Below are 16749 nucleotides of genomic sequence, written 5' to 3'. Positions count from 1 at the left end.
CCAAGGTGACTGGTAGTATTAATTGGAGCATGGCCAGGTGTGGTGGCTCACATTTTATAACCCCAACACTTGAGAAGCTAAGGCAAGAGGAGTATAATTCAAAGCCAGTCTGGACTAAATGGTGAAAAAGGAGGCCTTTGGGAGGGATTGGTGCATGAGGGTTTTCACTTCATGAATAGGGAGTAGACAGGCACCCTTATTAAAGCACTTGGGGGGGTGTCTTCCCATTTTGCCATTCTGAAAGGGCATAGAAGGTCCCATCTAAGAATGACAGGTCCTCACCAGACCTACGGGAGCCTTGACCCTGGGCCTTTCCACTTCCAGAGCTCAAAATGAATTTCAATTGTCTGTGAATTACCTAAGCCAAAGTATCGGTATGGTGGCTGTTCAAACAGACAAAGGCTTTTAGGTACATCTTCTCCAAAGAGGGGCCATTACCTTCTGTCTTAGTGTTTTATTGCTGTGAAAAGACACTCTGACCACAGCAACTCTTTTAAAAGAAAGCATTTAATTGATGCTGGCTTACAGCTTTAGAGGTGTAGTCTTTTGGTTTTGGTTTTTTGAGACAGGTCCTTGACTGTCCTGGACCCGCTTTGTAGACCAGGCTGGCTTTGAACTCAGTGATCCAGCTGCCTCTGTCTCCCAAGTGCTGGGATTAAAAGTATGTGCCACCACTGCCCGGCCTTAGTCTATTATTATTATGGCAGGAAGCATGGCAGCATGCGGGCAGACATGGTGCTAGAGGAGGAGTTGAGAGTTCTTACCTCTTGATCCACAGGCAGCAGGAAGAGAGAGACACTGGGCCTGGCATGGACTTTTGAAACCTCAAAGCCCGTCGACAGTGACACACTTCCTCCAACAAGGCCACACCTAGTCCAACAAGACCACATCTTCTAATCCTTTCAAATAGTTCCACCCCCTAAGCATCTAAAAATATAAGCCTATGAGGACCATTTTTTTGGGGGGGGGGTTCAAGACAGGGTTTCTCTGTGTAGCCTTGGCTGTCTTAGACTCACTTTGTAGACCAGGCTGGCCTTGAACTCACAGCGATCCGCCTGCCTCTGCCTCCTGAGTGCTGGGATTAAAGGCGTGCGCCACCATGCCCGGCTCGAGGGCCATTCTTATTCAAACCACCACACCTTCTTAGTGGCTAAGATGATAACTTTCCTATTATATTTGACCGCGTTTTCCAAAAACGATGGGAGAAAATGTGGGAGCGACTAGTGGCAAGGTAAAGATAAAGCCAGAGAAATAGCAATGGGCACAGTTGTCGCTTTTACGCCACTGGGGGGAAAAGGCAGAATGACCATGGGCTTTAAAAATGAAGTGCTTTAACATTGAAAGCTGGGAGCCAGGTATGGTGGCTGTGATGGCTCATTTTAGTTGTCAGTTTGAGAGGATCTAGAATCATCTGAGGTCTCTGAACATGTCTGTGGGAGATTACGTTGATTACATGAACTGATGTGAAGACCCCTGAGCTTTCTCCATGGGAGGGCGCTCTGCTCCTACAGAGTAAACACAGACACTCCTGTGGGAGGGTAGACCTGCCCTCATCCCAGGGAAGGCAGCATTTTATTTAGTAGAGTACAGCTGGAGACTGGGGGTCGGGGAGCTGGTGTTGACGTAGAGGGACGAGAGACCCCCTCCGCATGCTTAGAAGCTGCCTTTGAGCTAGGCAGAAGTCTCCGTGTTCGGGTCTGTGCTCCTCAGCCCTCGGCCTTTGACTTGGTCGTTTTCTCCTCTGGGTCCTCGTTGGGATGCACTCGGAGGACTTGGGCTTTGCCAACGAACTCTAGAGGACAGAAGGGACAGTGGCAAGAGAGGAAAGAGCGGACAGGGAGATGGGCCAAAGTCAAGGCCAGCTTTGCTTTCAGTTCCGCTAGGGGGGCAGTACATAAGACAAGCTGGCTCCCCTTCTCTGAGCCATACCACTCCTCCCAGGCCGTTTCTCATCTGGGTAGCAATAGTGAACCAAACCCCTTCTGTAGCCGGGCATGGTGGTGCATGCCTTTAATCCCAGTAGTCGAGAGGCAAAGGCAGGTGGACCTCTGTGAGTTCGAGGCCAGCCTGGTCTACAAAGTGAGTCCAGGATAGCCAAGGCTACTCAGACTGTCTCGAAAAACCAACCAACCAAACAAACATTCTCTTCTCTCCCCTCCAGCTGCTGCCCCACCCCTACACACTCTGGTTTAAGACACTATGTCCTGTCCACTGCAGGGGCTTCCTCTTTAGGCTCTCTTGTCCCTTTCCTGCCATTACCACCCTCACCCACGCTTTGCACAGTAACCACAGGGACATGCCACATCCTGCTTGTAACCTCCAGAGTGGCCCTGCCTTGTCTTACCTCATACTGCTGCCCCCACCCACCAGATACCCCGGCCAGCTTGTTCGTCCATTGGTCTGCCAGGCAGGAGGGAATTCCACTTGGGGACTCTCCTTGGGCATGCTTAGGGACAAGCGTCTATGGCTCAGGACAGGGAGTCCTCCCTGGCTCACCTACTGTCTTCCCAAGGGATCCCGTCCTTTGTGCACATCCCTCTTTAAGATATAAGTCCTGATGACATAAGAACTTCTCCCAGTTCTTCCCTCACGACTCCTCAGAGCCTGATGCATAGTAAGTTCGTAACCAATGTTTGCTGCATGAGAAAGCGAACTGACTTTCTTGGGCAGGAACCCAGCCAGAGCTGCCTTCTGTGTACCTCCAGAATAATTCCCTTTGAGGGCTTTTTCTTACCTGGTTTTTCTATCTTGGGTGGAGGTGGTGTCTTTGTCTTCCTCAGGGATGGACTATAACCAAATACAAAAGATAGGCTCGGGAGGCTGAGTCCACAGATGGTCGGTTGGGTAGGAATTGGGGTGTGGCCAGTAGCCAGCTCTCAGGAAAGGCAGGACACCCTTCCTGCAGACCTTGGTGCAGGACTGTCCATGTGTGGACCCAGGCATCTCCCTGCACCACCAGAGCAGGAACCGGAAAGCTGTGCTTCTGTGACTACTGTTGCCACAGGGAACCAAAGCCCTCTTGTCTGGACTCATAAGGGAAGACCGCTGCTAGGACCTTTCCCATAGCCCCTTGCTTGTCAGGCTGCGTCTGGACAAACAGCTAAGAAGCTGCTGCAGCCCTTCACATACCTACACCATTTTATCTATAACTCTAGCAGCAGGCCTTAGAGAGGTGGTGCAGAGGCCAACTTGGGGTTGCTTATCCAAGCACACAGCAGTGCTTGCCTTCCTTGTGTCCTTCCAATGGCTTAGTCCCTATGTTTCAGCACTAGGAATTGAACCCAGGGCTTGTACAACCATCTACCAATGAACCCTCTTTTTTTTTTAAATCCTCAAGAAAAGGAAAAAGAAACCTAGGGCTGAGGTTGTAGCTCAGCTGGTAGAATGCTTGCCTGCCATGTGCAAAGCCCCAAGTTCCATCCCTAGCCCCATTTAAACAGGATATGGTAGCGTAATCCCAGCACTCAGTAGGCAGATGCAGGAGGGTGGAGAGTTCAAGGTCACCTTCAGATACACAAAGCAGCTTGGAGGCCCGCCTGGTCCACAAAGCAAAACAGCCACCCACCAAAACATGCCTCCCACAAACCTAAGCCATTTTCCTCAGCTGTGCTCCAGCACCGCAAACATTATTCCCTCAAGTGTGCTCATTCCTGACCACCAGGCCTGTACTCCTCCCATCTCCTGAGATGGACCTTTTCCCAGCCTCTCCGCTTTGCACTTTGTGCCTCAGTGTTCAGCTGGGGAGATGGCTAAGTGCACAAGGTACTTGCCGGGCAAGTGTGTGAGGACCGGAGGCCCAGCGCCCACATGCATGCACTCTACCCTGTTCCTTGAGGCACGATCTCTCCACTGCACCCAACAAACACCGATACATGTAGTCTAGCTAACCAACGTTCTTCAAGGATCTGCCTTCCTTTCCCTGTGCTACGCGCTGGAAGTAGAGGTTGGTCACTGAGCTAGGGAAGGGCAGATGCTGATCACGAGGGTGTGGTTCTGGGAACAGGACAGATGAGGGGGGCCTGGAGCCCACCTGTAGGTAGCCTGCTGCGTCTCTTGAGGCAGTTCTTGAAGCTCTTGGAGTTGGTTTAAGAGCTTCTCTGCTGGGATGGAGGGGAGAGGCTGTGGGAGGAGCTGAGCCACAGCAGTCTGCAAAAGCCCCAGCGCTAAGTCTTTCTCTGAAAACACAGCACAGGGCAGCATCCTTAAGGCCTAGCCCTTTCCTCCCTCAGCCAGTCCCACCCTGGTGAAGAACAGCTCTCTCTAATCATCCTACATTTCCTCATAGGGAGAAACCCCCAAGAAAGGGTCCCCACAGTGCTTGTAGCTGTGTGAGCAGAGCCCTCAGCCCTTCTGCACTCTCTCCTACCAGGAAAAAAACCAATATGCACTTGATTCTTGGCCCCTTCCACCACCTCCCACTCCCCCCACCCCCACCCAATGGCTGGGATTTACTCTCCTCCCTCCCTGCTTCCAACTTCCTTCTCCCATCCAGAAACTCCCCTCCAGTGAGCTATAGCTCCGTCCTTGGAGATGCGCCCTCCCCACACAGTCCCAAAGTGGATGTGTACTTGTGAACTCTTGCATACAAGCCCCTGTGTTCTTGTATTTGCACCTGGGTAGGTATGTTTCCTACAGCAGCTGGGAGGGGCTGTGCCTGCTAGGAACAGTCTTTTTTTTTTCTTTCCCTCCCAGACACCTATGCCTGAGGTCAGTACTAAAGTGGGATTTCCTTCCAAGGAATAGAGCCACAGAAACCCTACTGAGAAGCAGGGGAGGGGTGATGCTGTGAAGCCTTTGCCGCTACTTTGGGAGTCCTAAGAGGAAAGACAGAAGGCCCTGGGGTAGACGCTGAGTATATCTGTCCTGCAGGGTCAGGAACAAGGGCAAGATCTTGGCAGTCCCTACACAGGGCAAGGGCCACATTGTGCTGTCCTCACCCTTCGGTGGAGCATAGAGCAGCCAGAACTGAATAGCGCTTAGAGAGTCTGTTTGTAGAATCTGACAAAGGAGCTCCAAGATCTGTGTGTAAGAGGACAGGGTGTGGTCAGTGGGAGCTCCCCGTCACACTCGAGCCAGAAGTGCAGCCAAATATGGGATCAGGGAATAGCAAGCTCCTCCACTCAACATATGGCCCCTGGGCCAGAGGCTTCTTTCAGCTAAACTGGTTCTCCTATAGGATCCAGCACTTTGAGGAGGGGCTTTTTCTCACAATTGTTCTGGGGGTATGGGGTGGAGGATACACTTAAGCTCCCCTACTGGGCAGGTAGAGGATGCGAGGCCTTGAGAATGGAAGGCCTTAAGTGGGGACTTCAGGATAGAGTTAAGCCTCAGAGAGCAGACAGGTAGACCCCGCGGTGCCACAGTTTTCATCAGGCTAGTTGGAACTTTTAGAGGCCCTCACTGGGACAGCTAAGTCAGAGCTGGTGTGTCACCTCCTCAGAGACACATGGAGTCCAGCATGCTGGGATCTTTTGAGTGTTGACTTGAGGTACCCCACGGGGGCCTCCCCACCCAGGAGCTCTAAGAATCTAGAGATGTTAGCCAGGGTGTGGGGGACTTGCTGTAAGCCGCCTGCTGGCCAGAGTGGGTTGCTTCTGCCAAGTGCCTAGTGAGGGGTTCCATCCAGTGAAGCAACCGGAAATCTCTGCTCTTAGCTGCCTCCTCAGCCTGTTGCTCCCCCTGTCTCCTCCAGTCAAGCAGCGGCAGGGTATGGTCCAGCTGTGTCCGGAATGTGCTCTGGGAATTTCCTAGGCCAAGTTGCAGGTGGCGGCTGTGGCTATGGAAGGCTGGAGGGGGTACCCGAGGTGGGAGGTGGAGCCCTGAGAGTCCTAGGAAAGTGGGGTTCTCTTAGCACTTTCCAGTTGGCTTTCCCAAGGACCTGGAGGGGTCTATCAGACCCTGGCAGGCCCACCTAATCCTTGGTGGAGTAGGAACTGGGTTAGGCTTCTCCCTCAGGCCTGGACCTGCTAGATGCCCACACCCTGGTCCCCCAGCACCCACTTGCAGTGGTGGCCCACCCTGAACTGCCCTTAGACCCTTCCCCATTCTTCCCGTCCTCCTTACCTGCCCTGGGCCCCCTCCCCACGGGACCTGAGAACCTAACTCCAGGTGCGGTGAGGCCACCCTATTGTGAAGAAAGTACTAGTTCTAGCCTGGCTATGTTGGTCATCCTCTGGGGACCTGAGCCACAGGACTCTACCCAACAGAGACTAAACCTCGTCTGTTGAATGAGGGATCCTGGGATCTGTCTCATCCATGTTGCTGGGCCCTAAAACACTGCCTTTCAGAGGGAGGTGGTGGTACTCTGGCTTTGGGGGACACATACTCATTTTCACAGGGATTGCCAATGCCCTAGTCCAATTGTCATACCATAGGGGCTCATTTCAAGCCTTGATGGGAAAAGGGGCCCAAGGAGACCCAGTCCTGGCTAGTCTTTGCAGCCTGTGGGTTGGGAATGCACCAGCGGGCCCTTCCCTCTTAGCTTTTCAGTCCCTCTGAAGCTTTCTCAAGAACAGTGAGTATTAACACTGGAAGGATGCCTCAGTCGTAATATTGCTCCCAATTTGGCCAATGAGCCCTGAGAGAACTTATACGGAAGGGTCAGGATGACAACAGGCTGTCTAGAGGTAGAGGGGCTCAGAGCCCAGGATGCTCACTCCTGGGGCAGGGTCTTTCTGGTCTTACAGTCTTAGGGGGCAGCGTTTCCAGAGAAGCTTCCCAAAGGCAGGCCAGAAGGGTGCTTGTTTGGAAGGCCTGGGAAGCTGGAGGCGGAGACCTTTGCAGTCCCTGCCTTCAGGATAGGGCTTACCAGAAGCTCCTGGTTCTGCAGAACAGAGGTTTGGACTCCTCCATCTTTGCCAGAAGGGTTGCCCCGCTGGCCCTGGCGGCTGCGGCGGGTGAGGGCTTGGCTGGAAGCAGGAATAAGCCTACCAGTCTCAGCTGAGTACTTTGCCCCCTGGTCCCTCAGAGGAGGCTCTTCCTTCTGCTGGGAACAAAAGTGACCAGGGTCCCTAGGAGCCGGTGAGGCCAGAAGGCAGAGGGAGAAAGCTAAAGGGGAGGCTGGGTCACACCACATGCTGGATCACACCACATGCAGCCTCCCCCAAATCCTAGCAGGGACCTAGGATGCTGTCAAAGCTGTCTCCGCCTTGCCCCAGGCCCTCCTTCATCCTGGATCACCCTGCATCCCAACTCAGCATCCCAGGGTTGAATGAAGATGCCCCTGGTGGCCTCTTCCAGAGGCAGGTCTTCTTCCATCCTGTTTCAAGGCCCGTTCATCAACCCTAATTCCTGGCTCAGCTGCCCCTCTGTCTGAGGTCTATTCCTCACAGCTTAACATGTTTTCTCCACTGCCCTGGCATCCATGCTCCCGTGTGTGTGTGTGTGTGTGTGTGTGTGTGTGTGTGTGTGTGTGTGTGTGTGTGTGTGTCTGAGTATCTGTGTGTGTCTTGCATTTTCATGTACCCATGGATGCTAAGGTGTGCATGTGTGTGCGGGAGGTCAGAGAATAACCTCAAGTGTCAGTCCTCACCTTTTTTTTTTTTTTTTTTTGGTTTTTCGAGACAGGGTTTCTCTGTGTAGCCCTGGCTGTCCTGGACTCACTTTGTAGACCAGGCTAGCCTCGAACTCACAGCAATCCACCTGCCTCTGTCTCCCAAGTGCTGGGATTAAAGGCGTGTGCTGCCATGCCTGGCTTCCTCGCCTTTTTCTAAACTCCCTCTGAAACAAGGTCTCTCCCTGGCCTAGAACCTGTCTCCCCCAATCCCCAGAGCAAAGATTATAAGATGCATCGTTATGCCAGGAGTTTTAAAAAAGATTTAATTTTATGTGTGTGTGTGTGTGTGTGTGTTTGTTTGTCTGCATGTATGGATATGTACCACATGCATGCAGTGTCTTCTGTTGATCCCCGGAACCAGAATTATGAATGGTGAGCCACCATGGGGATGCTGGGAACTGAATCTGGATTCTCTGTCAGAGCAACCAGTGTTCCTAACCACTGAGCCATCTCGTCAGCCCCTCGCTCCCCTACACACAGCTTTTTAAAAGTGGGTGTTGAAGATTGAGCTCAGTCCCTTATAAGGTAAGTTTTGTTTTGTTATTGTTTTTTGAGGCAGGTTCTCTTCTCTACATGGAGCTGGCTGTATTAGAACTCACTGTGTAGACCCGGCTGGCCTCAAACTCACAAACTCACAGAGATTTGCCTGCCTTTACCTACTGAGGGGTTAAATTCATGTTCCACCATGCTTATAAAGCAAGTGTATGCTTTGGCTGGGTGTGGGGTGGGAGTGAGGGTGGGGGAAAGGCAAATGTTTTCTCAATGAACTGTCTTCCTGGCCCTGGGAAGCTTCTGGGTGCAAGGCAGGCTTAGAGCCTCCTGCATTTGTAATTCTAGCTAAAGAGTGTACTAGCTCTCTCCCCATTTTTTTCCCTTTCCTTGTTTTGCTTTTGTTGTTGTTGTTGTTGTTGGTTTGAGGCAAAGCCTCAGTAAGCAGCACTGACCGGCTGGAACTTACTATGTAAAGCAGGCTAGCCTCAAGCTTGCACTAATCCTCCTGCCTCCATCTCCCTAATGCTGAGATCAGAGATGTGTACTGCCACACTCATTTTTCTCCACCATTTAAAGAAAACAAGACCTGGACACTTAGCTGAGCTACCCTGAGCACCATAATGAGTTAGTTGCAAGCAGGGGACAAGAAGCCATGTCCCCACCTCTACACACAGGTCGCCCAAAACACACTCCATTAAAAAGGGCGGGGTCTGTCCCGAGACCACCTGCCCTCACCACTTTGTCCCTGAATAGGACCGGTGAAATCATTTCCACTCTGAAACCCTCCTGTGATCCTCTACTCCCAATGAGACTGGGTGCTAACCTGTGTCGGTAAGTTAAGAAGAAATTCTTCCTCCTTTCCTTCAAAGTCAGCCTCCTCTCATCTGTCACCGCTGCCCACTCTACCCTGGGCTCCAGGCTTTGTTCTCTGAAGATATCCTAAGGTGGGTCAGGGAGCCTGCTGCTCAGAAGTGTTCCCCCATAAGCATCCGTGGATGACCCTAGAGCAATGGTTCTCAACTTGTGGGTCGAGACCTTTGTGGGGGTGGTGGAATGACCCCCTTCACAGGGGTCACCTAAGACCACCCCGCATATCAGATATTTCCGTTACAGTTCATAACTAGTATACTTATAGTTAGGAAGCAGCAGCCAAACTCATCCTGTGGTTGGGGCGGCACCACACTGTGAGGAGCTGTATTAAGGCGCCTCCTCATCAGGAAGGTTGAGAACCACTGGACTAGAGGGTGCTTCTTGGGTTTCCCTTTGCTGGGTGTGATTTTGTGCTGCTTTGCCCTTCCGCCGGCATGATGGCCCTTCCCCTCCCACGACAGCAGCTGGGTGGGTGGGGGAAGGGACGGTGACTTACAACAGCTTTCTTTCCAGGCTCGCTCCTTTGTTCAGCACCAGTGTCATTCATCTTTGACTCAATTTCCTTAGCCACTTGGGAAGCCAGGTCCTTTAAATTCTTCTTCCAGGTGTCTGAGGGACAGGACAAGATTTGGGGGAGGGGGTCCCCCTGTTTGCCCTCCCTATGTCATCAGGATAGGGATGGAGGAGGGGAAAGTTTCTTAGGTAGAAGTGGCCTCTCACTTGGCAAGCCTTTCTGCCCCAGAGGGAAAAAGCTTAGAGACAGCCAAGGAGCAGGTTTTGCTAATGCTGGCAGTCTCCCTGAGTCCTCCCCTGGAGTGTGGGGGTGGGGGTAGGGGTGGGGTGGTGGGGTGGTGCTTGAGGACATTAGGCTACTGTGTCTAAATGCAAGCAGTTTGAGCTGCCTTCTCTTCCCTTTTAGATTCCTGGAGCCAATGCTGAGATTTGATTTGGGAAAGAGCCATGCTTGTTGTTAAGACACTGAGCCACTCAGACTTCTCTGCCTTGTACTGGCCGCCACCCTGTTTGACAGGATCTCTCCCACACCCTACTCTCCTGGATCTCCCACACTCTAGGAACAGAAAAATAGGGCTTGGCCTCTGAAGTCCCTCCAACATCACAGCTGGAGGTCCCGATAAACCTCTTGAGTGTACGTGTTGCTAAATATTACAAGAGTCACATTTGTCTTTAGCTCCAAGTCACATGAGTGTGGCCCAGACTGACTTGACTCCTGCTCTTTCTTACTGCTCAAATCTAAGCAGGTGCACTTTTTGGGGGTTAGGGCCTGGGGAACGACACATGAGATTGACTCAGGAATGGAGGGAAAGGGGGAACCCCAATTGATGAACAATGGCCCTCTCCTCACGTCTTTTGCCCAACCACAAACTTTGGGAAAGGTCTGAGCCTCAGGTAGAAGAGTGTGGTCAAAGTACCCACCAGGAGAAAGCTGGGGGTTCCGGTTGGACTGTGGGTCTCCAATGGGAACAGAGATGGTGGGCATCCCTGTCAGATAGCCGGATAAAAGTGTAGATGGAGTCAAGGGTGCCAGAGAGATCTCGTCCCTCACCACACAGACGGGCTTCCCGGTGATATCTGCAGAAGGAATGAGATCTGAGGGCTGGAGCCCAGGAGCTCAAGGGTCTGGGAAGAGGTGGGAACAGCAAGGGGTGCTCCGGGCCCTCCTCTTCCAATAACTAGAAACTCACATCATCGGAGACAACAGCCCAGATCAGACTTTACTCATGGGCTCAGGGGGCAGAGGCAAGACAGAGTCAAGCTCTCATAGGACCCTGGCTTCCCGAGACAGGTCAATGAATTACAGGTGGCTTACAATGAAGACAACGGGGGGGGGGGTGAGGTGGAGTGAGGGGAAAGTTCCGTTGGTAAGTATTTTGCCTTGGAAGCAAGGGGATTTGTGGTCCACACTTAGACCTATGACTTTAAAAGGAGACTGGACCGATGATGCTTAGTGAGTAAAAGCACTTGTCATGCAAATGTGAGGATCTGGGTTTAAATCCCAGGACCCACATAAAAGCTGGATGCATCAAGTGGGCATCTATAATCTAATGTTCTTATTATGGGGAGATGGGGGGAGCGAAGATATCCATGAAGCTTGCTGGCCAGCTAGCCTGGCATATACAGCGGAAAGCTGAGGATGCTCATTATCAAACAAGGTAGGAGGAGGCAAGGACCGACAGCTGAGGCTACCCTCTGACCTCCACATGCATACCTGGGCACAGGTGTACCCACATTCATAAATGTGAATGCGCACGCGCACGCGCACACGCACACATACACACAAGAGCTGGGGAGGTGGAGACAGGAGGATCCCTAGTGCTCGTGGGCCAGCCATCCTAGCTAAATGGGGATGGTGCCTGGAGAGCAGCAGGATTGCTGTCCGGCCTCCACCTGCACACACACAAACATGCACATGTATGTACATACACACATGCACACAAGCACACACACACACACACACACACGAGGTGGGGGTGTTGGTGAGGACAGTAGAAAAGGAATTGGAATTTCTGTTAGCAGCCTATATAGGGTGGAGAAGAGTCTGCATGTGAGGACCCTCCAAAGGTGAGGAACAGTGCGGCTGGGCCTTTGCTGCTTTGATCCCAGGACCCTCCCTCTACTGGCTCCTTGGTGTCTCCTTGTCTTCTCTAATGTCTCCTAATTTCCTCAAGCTCTTCATCTGAAGCTCTGCTCTTTTGTGTCTTTACAATGTACTGTTTCTTCTCAGATGGCTCTCGCAGTGGTATCTTCCCAGCCTGTTCCACCTGTTTCTGTTTCCTCCACCACTGGCTCCTCCCCACTTCTATCCCCTCCTCTGCTGGCCCTTGATGGCTTCTTAGTATTGGATTACTCTGGTTCTTTACTGCCCTGGCTGACCGGTAAGGAGTTGCCATTGATGCCTCTCTGCCCTATGCTTCAGCTGAAGTCAGTGGTCAGATCGTAGGGGCCTTCCCTTCTGTACTTGTAGAACTATGGAATCTTCCACTGCTTGATGGTTCAGCTTCCATCAAGGCCAATGTGATCTTGTTCAAATACTCCTCATGGTCACTTCTACTCTTGTCATCCTCCCAATGGCCCCAATTTGATTCAGTGAAGCTATGATGATGATGATGATGATGATGATTGGCCACATCTCACTAGGTAGCACAGGGTAGGCAGGACTTTTTATGTAGACCAGGGTGGCCATATACTTGTGATGATCCTTCTTCTTCAGCATTCCAAATGCTAGGGTTATAGGAGCATACACCATGTCAGGCTGAGGTGGCTTAAGGCAGCACCAATGGCCTGCAGGATCCACCTGCTCCTGCCTCTCTGAACTCTCCCTTCCCCTCCGCTTCTTACTCTGCCTGAGACCCCCAATGGGGCTCTCCTGCTGTACCTCCAACAGAGCCAGGGTCTTTGTGTTGTCCCTCTGCAGGACATTCTTGTGTTTGACTGATTCATGCTCATGGGTCCCACCTTTTCCTCTCTTTAGTCTTCCTCAATCTCATGTAGTTGACTAGGACTCTTGTGACAACCTTTTGAAAATGGCCATCTCCCCTCTGTAGTCTGGTGCCGACATCTAGTCTATGCCTCATCCTTTCCAGCTCCTGGACAGCGGGGACAGTAGTCTGTTTCTGCCTATTGTTTTGTCCTTGGTGTCCTGACAAGTGCCCTTCTGTAGCTCATACTCTGTAAATGCTGCAGGTGGGTGGGTGGGTGGGTGGACGGATGGCCAAAAGGACCAAACAGTATCAATCAGACGTCAGTGTAGTTCTGGGGTGGGACACCCATCCCTTTCTCTGGACTCACAGGGAGGGAAATTCTGTAGGGAACTTCTGATATGCTCTTGCTTTCCTGTAGTCCCCAGGTCAGTCCTGGCTTGGCCACTGGGCAGCCTTGGGGCTCAGTCAGGCCCCATGCTCTCTAGGCTCTGCCTGGAAATAGGTACGAATGCATGTCGCTGTGCCAGATCTCATGAGGACTTAGTGATACTCACACCTCTGCAGGCCCCTGTAGGCAGATCCTACGTACTTGGCCCCTACCTTGGATGTGCGTCACTCGCTGTGGTTGGGGGTGGTGCCGGGAGAAGAAGGAATGGTGACTGAGGCGTCCAAAGCGGTAGGCACTGGGTGTTTGGGGCTTAGAAGTCTTCACTTCCTCTTGGGTCAGCTCGAAATCCACAATGCCTGGGACCACAGGCTCTTTCTGGAACCCGACATCCCCGTGGCTCCTTGGAAAGGGCTCTGGTTTCTTCTCAGGCCCCAGCTCTGCCTTTGGACTAAAAGGGGATGGTTAAAGAGAGGCGAATGGTGTTTCCTCTGGCTCATCAGGCCTTGGGACTCAAGTGCTTATCAAGGAGCCCAGTCCCAGAGGCTGCCTTCATGGCACCCCCACCCTATGGCCCCCAAAGCTTGGTTCCCCGAGAATCCTTTCCCAGTGATGCCATCTGGTCCCAGTGAGCCTCTGTCTTCCTAAGATGCCTTGGTAGGGATCTGGGGCCCATCTGCCAGAGAACAGATGGGACCTCCCAGGGGTCCCCGCTTTCTTCCTGAGACCAGATCTAAAACCAGAAAGAGAAGCCTCAGACCCACCTAGTCACCACACCCCCTAGGATGCACCAAAAAACCCCTTATATACATTCCCCGGGAACAGGGGCTGGCCTCATCAGGGGTTTCTCCCCAAACCAAAAATTTGGCAGCCCCAAGACGCCAGCTTCAGGCTGTCACCCTCCCGTGTCATTCTTATCTTAGTTTCAGCACCCTAGAGGTCAGATCTAGAGGCAAGGCCTGGGCCAGCCCTAGCAAGTCCTTTGCCCACGTGGTCCCTCCCAGGAGCTGCTGAGCTGAACTCCAAAGCGACAGGGAGGGAAGCGTCCAGCTTTTTGTCTTGTTGGCCTAGGCCAGAGACCAGCTGTCTCAGGTTCCCAGCATCCCACCCCACCCCCAGGATCTGAGGAAGCTTAGCCTCTGTCCCTGAAGAGGAGGAGGTGGTCAGTCTAGGTCCGAAGGTTGTCCCAGGAGGGTCGGCTCTACCACCTGCCTGGTGGCTTTCTGTACTTCCTTTGCTTGCTGACCCTGGCTGCAGGGAGGTCCCTTGGTGGAGTGGAGGTGGGCTTGGAATATGCTAAGAAAGGTGTGCCTCCCCTGATTCCTGGGAGGATGTTGCTGGGCGGCCCCCTTTTCCATTCTCTTTTCAGCTCTAGGCAATCTGAGACTTAAAGAAATAAAGCAAACCTCTCTGAAGCGGCAGTTCATGGCCTCCTCCGCTCCCAAGTAAGGGGAAGTCCCTGGTGCGCCTGTGCTGTAGCCCTGCCTCCTACTGTGTATTTCAGAGACCTCTATGGAGTAGCTACCCAGCTCTGCTGGGTACCATTCCAAGGTGAGGAAGGGCCTTTCCTGGAGCTTGGACCCCAACTTACTGAATTCCTCCAAGTCTACCTTCTGTCCTGCCTCATCTCCCTGTTGGCCCCAATGCACTCCTTTCTAGTCCGTAGGCATTTAGGTCCTCACCTCGCTAGTGGATGCTCAGTCAACTGGGTTTTCACCTCCGTAGTCATCGCAGCGTTTGCAATGAGAGAGAAAGACTAGAATCCTATTGCCAGTGTTCTCGCTGGAGGGCACAGCTCTGGTGGACTGCTGGCAGGTGTATAAACTGGAACAGACGATCTGAAAGGAGGAGAAGGGGGCAGCATGTGGTAAAACTGAACACTGCATTACCCAGAAATTCTTCTCCCAGACCTAAGAAAAACTCCTACAGCTGTGCAACATGGTTGCCTGTGAGAGTAGCGCAGTCAGAGGGTCCAAAAATGGCAAAAATAAAACCCATCGCCATTGCATACATGCGAAAATGTGGGAAAGCCAGGGCTACACTCAGACCATGGCTCTTTTAGGTTGCTGAGAGAAGTGATGAACCATAGTTAACAGCTACAGCATGGCTACGGCTTCCACTCTCAGTACGTAGCATGGTGTAGAAGACCACATAGGGCAGCAGTTCTCAACCTATGGGTCACCATCCGTCTTGGGGGGCCGTCTGTCAAATGGACCCTTTCACCGGGATCACATATTAGATATTTATTTACGTTATGATTCATAACAGTAGCAAAATTACAGTTATGAGTAGCAACAAAGTTACTTTATGGTTTGGGGGGTCACCACAACATGAGGAACTGTATTAAATGGATGCAGTTAAGAGCCACTGATATAGGGACTCACTATGTAGCCCTTGCCTGCCTGGAACTTGATAGGTACCCCAGGCTAGCTTTGGTTTCAAACTCACAGAAATCCACCTGCTTCTGACTCCAGAGTGCTGGGATTAAAGGCATTCCCCACCATGGCCAGCTTTGAGATGTTTTTTAAAAGTAGAAGTTCACAGGGTCACCAAGATGGCTCAACAGGTTAAGACACCTGCCACCAAGCCTGAGTTTAATCCCTGCAACCCACATGATGCTAACAGAAAGCTGACTCCTCCAAGTTGTTGTTCTCTGACCTCTACACACACACACACACACACACACACACACACACACACACACCCATGCACATACACCTATCCACACACTGTATTCACACAGTATACACACACACACATATCCATGCACATACACCTATCCACACTATACTCACACGGTATACACACACCTATACACACACACACCATACGTATACACACAATGCACACACCTATACACACATAAATACACCATAACACACCCCCATACAAACATCCATGAACACACCCACCCATATACACACACCCATACAGAGACACACACATGCTCCATAAACACACACTCAACACACACACACCTATACACACATATCTATATGCACATACCATAAACACACTATACACCCCCTAACACATACATGTCCACACACACACACACAAACACAAATTCAGAGGCAAACATAATTATCACAAACATTAGGTCAGACAATAAATAAAACAACTAAGGAAGTTCCCCTAGTGAAATTTTTGGGTGGGACAAGGAGGAGGAAAAGAGTACGCAGGAGACATGCTAGTGGTGATGCTGTGGTCCTTGTACAGGTGGCACATTTACAACAGTTCAGTGCTCTAGTAAGTAAACTAATTAAAAGAAATGGACGAAAAGTGACAGATATAAAAAACTTGGTGAATTACGATGCCAGTTCTAGGGACAGGATATGAGTGCATCCCGAGAAAGGCCCTCAGCATCACAGATCTGCAAGGCTCAGTACTACCCCCATCAAGTTAGTATATGATGGGTTTGCCTCGTTTGATGCTACCCAGCCAAGGACCAGCACCCCCATTGGACTCACAGGCTCCTGATCTTTTGTCTAAAACAGTGAGCGAGGCTCCCTCTTCAGGAAGCCGCAGGAGGCTGTCATCGATGGTAGGGGCAAGTGCTTAGATGCTTCATGCTTGGAGACTGGGCATTTTGAAGTCCCTCATCCACTCGCCTACAGGAAAAGGTGCTCTTTAGAACAGAAGCTCTCAAGTGCTCTTGACCATCGCAACAGCAAGAAATCCTTTTTCCCCTCAGATCTCAATTCACATGCGTGTTACGTGTGCACGCACATGCTTGCGTAACAAACATGGGTATATTCCAAAGCAGTATCAACCCATGTGATGTATTTGGATACTTTCGTATTTTTTTTTCTTTTTATGAACATCAGACATGACCCATTCAACTGCTTCAGTGAGCTTATGAGTTGCCACCCACACTAGAAGGGTCAGTAGGGACCCAGCAGAAGAGACAGATGAGGTCACTGCAGCCCGCTCCTACCATCCCCTGCCTCTTCTCTGGGATCCTTGACAGTCAGGTACAAAAGGTCTGAAGGTAGCCACCAATCTAA

The 16749-nt window shown here is 51.6% G+C and overlaps 1 protein-coding gene across 1 annotated transcript; it reads right to left on the bottom strand.

Annotated features, from left to right (window-relative positions):
• Positions 1-1658: 1658 nt before the first annotated feature.
• Tbata (thymus, brain and testes associated) lies at positions 1659-16425 on the bottom strand. Its single transcript, XM_051153109.1, has 10 exons — positions 16213-16425; positions 14425-14580; positions 12958-13193; positions 10352-10507; positions 9417-9526; positions 6809-6973; positions 4938-5019; positions 4031-4175; positions 2735-2787; positions 1659-1792 (listed from the first exon to the last, which is right to left on the bottom strand). Exons 2-10 carry the CDS (start codon positions 14469-14471, stop codon positions 1707-1709), a joined length of 1080 nt encoding a protein of 359 aa, XP_051009066.1. The 5' UTR covers positions 14472-14580; positions 16213-16425; the 3' UTR covers positions 1659-1706.
• Positions 16426-16749: the final 324 nt, after the last annotated feature.

The sequence above is a fragment of the Acomys russatus genome, chromosome 11, assembly GCF_903995435.1.
Source record: "Acomys russatus chromosome 11, mAcoRus1.1, whole genome shotgun sequence".
NCBI lineage: Eukaryota > Metazoa > Chordata > Mammalia > Rodentia > Muridae > Acomys > Acomys russatus.
This window is presented reverse-complemented; position numbering and strand designations above follow the sequence as displayed.

Bases quoted from the DNA above. Each gene is read 5' to 3' on its own strand.
- Tbata (XM_051153109.1), bottom strand. From the start codon at position 14,471: ATGACTACGGAGGTGAAAACCCAGTTGACTGAGCATCCACTAGCGAG. The intron at 10,508-12,957 runs GTAGGGGCCAAG...TTCCTTCTGCAG, and splicing joins GCGAGTGACGCACATCCAAG to ATATCACCGGGAAGCCCGTC. The intron at 4,176-4,937 runs GTGAGGACAGCA...CTGTGTTTTCAG, and splicing joins GCTCTATGCTCCACCGAAGG to AGAAAGACTTAGCGCTGGGG.